The sequence below is a fragment of the Lucilia sericata genome, unplaced genomic scaffold, assembly GCF_015586225.1.
Source record: "Lucilia sericata isolate MDLA Ls3-8-SP2 unplaced genomic scaffold, ASM1558622v1 Contig001492F_arrow, whole genome shotgun sequence".
Taxonomy (NCBI): Eukaryota; Metazoa; Arthropoda; class Insecta; order Diptera; family Calliphoridae; genus Lucilia; species Lucilia sericata.
Genome location: NW_023995420.1, coordinates 48,260 through 52,500, shown reverse-complemented (window position 1 = coordinate 52,500; position 4,241 = coordinate 48,260). Strand labels below are relative to the sequence as shown.

The 4,241-nt window shown below is 25.4% G+C and overlaps 1 protein-coding gene across 1 annotated transcript in view; it reads right to left on the bottom strand.

The window, feature by feature from the left end:
- Positions 1 to 2,791, bottom strand: part of LOC119611595 — a gene marked incomplete at its 5' end in the record, with an annotated part of 41,016 nt that extends 38,225 nt beyond the window's left edge. Inside the window, one exon of the mRNA XM_037967245.1 lies at positions 2,728 to 2,791. Within this exon, the coding sequence (XP_037823173.1) occupies positions 2,728 to 2,791 (64 nt within the window). The remainder of the gene's footprint in view (positions 1 to 2,727) is intronic.
- Positions 2,792 to 4,241: the final 1,450 nt, after the last annotated feature.

Below are 4,241 nucleotides of genomic sequence, written 5' to 3'. Positions count from 1 at the left end.
AGGTATAAAATATATTTTATGTGAAAATCTCTACGTTTTTGTGTTGGTGCAGTTTTTCATGCCAGTGATTCCGAATATGGTACTGAATCTCTATAAAGTTGATATTTATGTATGTTTACTAGGATGGACCCAAAATATAAAGATAACTAAGATAACAATTCTTTTTGTTTGCTCATGGTAGATTAAAACAAGCATTTATTTTAGTTGAGAACAACAGCAGCTTTAACTTTGAGGCCACCCTAATGTTATATGTCTGTCGATATGAATAAAATCCTTTATTTACAAACTCTTATGAATTTTAAATGCATTCACAGATACTAATTCATAAGAGTATGAAAATGTATATAAATAATGAAGTAGATGTATGTAAACAATGTTAAAAGTAGGATTTTATTTTTTGTATTTTTTTAATAAAAGGATAATATTGATAATGGGTCAGGCTTTTTTAAATCATAACTATATGGTATTAACAAACCTAGTTAATAAAAACATAAAAATATAAATCATATGCCATTGATTGAAAATTAGTTTGTAGAGTATTTTTTGTCCTGCCTGATTAACTTTGTTAGTTGTTGTTTTTCGTATATGTCAAGAATTTAAAATTACTTAATTACCGCATATAATTGTTGTACTGGGAAATATGTAAGTGCAGGTGGTGTGAGTGTCATGACTTATTGAAAAGAATATTCAATTTTATTTTTAAATTTAGTTTACGGTTAAAGCCACTTATTATAATAACTTTTTATATCTATTTTATAAAATTGCAGACAAAACTTATCAAGTTTTCATAAATTTTTAGTTCAGGTTCGGTTACTTCATTTGATTAACCGTTGCAATTGAAAATGTTTTCTCCGTGTTGTTAATCTTAGCTTTAAATTTGGATTTTCCATGGTAAATCAATTTTTTTTTCAAGAGCTAGCCTAATATAATACATAAAAAGTTATTTCAGTTTCTTAATTAGTTAATCAATTTGATAAATGCAAAGTTATTTAATATAAGAATTAAAAGTGTATTAGAATTAAAAATGTGTATTACAAACTTGAATTAATTAAAACTTTTTTTTTGCAATTTTAATGAAAATTATAATTTAAAATATTGCGTATCTAGTAGGGTGATCGATTATTCGACTTTTTCCAAAAACCGGTTTTCGAATAGTTCGAATAGTTGACATTTAAAAAAAACCGGTTGATATTTTTCAAATTCAGAAAAAACCGGTTAACCGGTTTTTCATTATAAATAAAAAAAACATATTTTAATTTGAAATACTTAATGTTTATGTTTAAATTTGATTAATAAAACATGGCCCGAAATGATTTTTAACAGTTTAAAAGATTATAACTTTAGATCTACCATTTCAAGTTTAAATTGAGAAAATACAAACTCATATTGAGAATTTCAATTTAAAATTTAGAAAATTCAAATTAAAGTTCAGAAATTTAAATTAATATTGAGAAAACCCCATTTGAAATTGAGAAATCCAAACTAATATTGAGAAATAATAAAATTAAATTAAGAAATGCAAATTCATATCGAGAAAAAACAAATTGAAATTCAGAATCCCAACATTATATTAAGAAATTTCAAATTGAAATTGAGAAATTAATAAATGAAAATGAGAAATTTAAAATTTGTATGCAAATATTTTTCTTATAAAATGTTTAAATAGGATATGTATTTAAAATAATATAAATTTCGATACAAAATTAAGTTTTCTTAATATCATTTTGTTTTTTGTCAATTTCAATTCGTATTATCTCAATATTAATTTCGACTTCTCAATATCAATTGGTTTTTTCTCAATATTAAGTTGAAAATTCAAATTTCAATTTGTTTTTTCTTCATATCAATTTTGATTCCTAAATTTAATTTGGTATGTCTCAATATTAAATTGGATTTCTAAAAGTCATTTTGGTGTTTCACAATATAACTTTGGATTTTCTCAAATTAAACTTGAAATGGTGTAGTCGTCTGATTTACATTATTTCTTTAATATAAAAAAATTAGGAAAAAAGTGGACACTTCTGTTAAACATAAGGTACTATGTAATCCTAGCTTATTTTAAAAGCCCTGTTTAGGAAATTTGCATAGACATTCCAACACTTCCATAAAATTTCAGCCGTAAATTAATTATGGTAATTGGAATATAATCTTAAGATTGATAAAATTTTATCAAACAGTTATCAATTTTACAAATAATTTTTTTTAATTAATTAGGAAAATCAAAAAATTTTAACCAAAGGAGCTGTAGAAAAATATACGCTAGTTCCTCGACTCGAATATTTTTAAAATTTAGACGGGCTGTATTATTATTTACTTAAAAATTTCATTTAAATAATCTTTGAATACAAAGCAAATAAAAGTATTCGAAACCGGTTTTTAAAAAGTGAAAAAACCGGGTTATTTGATATTCGAAAAATCAACATTAAGAAAAAACCGACACTGGTAAAGCAGAAAAAACCGGTTTTAAAACCGGTTGAAAAATCGAGTCGATCACCCTAGTATCTAGGCAACAATTTAGGATATAAGGATTTAATATAATATATAATTATAATCACTTTAAGTATTTGTATGTGTCGTATACGTGTTAAATAATTCAATATACAAATTAAATATTAATCATACGTAATACGTAACTTGAAATGGCATACCGAAACCAACATTTTCTAAACTGCTGATCCAATTGAAAAAAATTAAAGAGATGTAGTTTTGACGATGGACAGGACCTACGTTGTGAAGTCTCAATGGAAGACATGTCATCTTTTTGTGTAATTAAATTAGTTGTTGTATAAATCTGTAGAGATAAAGTTTAATTAAATAAAATCAGAAAAACGCGAAAATCATTTTAAATTTTACATATAATCATTTTAGATTACGAATTTGTTATTCTAATCCAACCCTTGTAAAATCTCCAAATTTATAATTTCATAAAAACATTATTAAAATTTATTCAAAAACCTAAATCTGTAGGGTGTTAAACAAATTAACAACATGTTTTTCCAAACTCGATTTATGCTTTATATCATTTTGTTTTCAATACATACATTATCTAGATTTATTTCCTCCCCATCAACAAATCTAAAAATTGCGAGTAACAAGTTATGATTTCCCACATTAACATTATTTAATATTCAATTCGTTTTTCAACTTTTCGACTTAAAACTCATGTGAGCATAAAACATGACAAACATCGTTACACGTTTTGCAAAATAAGTATCATGGTGTAAATTTCGAAATTAGCATAAACGAACCGAAACCTATCTCCATACACAAACGCACGGATAAAAAAAAAGTGGAACATTGATGACAAACTGGACGACAAGTATGCATAATCTAACAGAAATAGGCAGAAATTATTGTCAAAAAAGAAGAGTTTATGTTCAACCATAAGTTGTTGCAGTAGATATCAGAGATTTAAAAGTGTGTGAATTATAAGAAAAAAATTAGATCATTAGAAATTTGTTTTAAATATTTGTAATGTGACACTTTTAACAAGTAGTAAAAATGTTATGTTAAGTTTAATTTTTTAACACTTAGTTTGCAGTCAGTATTATTTTCATAGTTTTAAGGCTCTGTAATTTAGACACACTAAAATTTCAATAAAACTTATATCAACCGACCGACAAATGGCAACAGCTGTTGACACAACATACATACATCATCAGTAGCACTAGCTAGAGAATCCCTCGTGTAAATAGAAACATGTCACAAAAATTATTGCTCCTCTTTTTTCTCTTTTTATTAAAAACAATCCTTTTTAAATAAGAGGAGTTGTGGCATAAATTATTAAATTGTTTTATTTATTTTTTCATATTTTAAATAAACATGCAGAAAGAAAATTTTGAAAACATAATGTAGTATACAAATGTAATATGTATTATATTAAAATAAAAACAAAAATTGAAAATGGATTTCAATTATTAAATTAATATTATATCTTATATCTCCGTTATTTATGAACGGATTTTGCTGATTTTAAATAGGAAACTTCTCGAAAGCATATCTGACAGAATTATTGCAGATGTGTATCCCGAAGATATCTGGGGTCTTCAGAAAATTGATTTCATCTGACACACAGACAGACAGACAGACAGACAGAAAGGCAGACGGACATATATATACGGACATGGCTTAACCGACTCCGCTATCTATAAGGATCCAGAATTTATATACTTTATAGGGTCGGAAAATTATATTATAGAAATTACAAACGGAATGACAAACTTATATATACCCTTCTCACG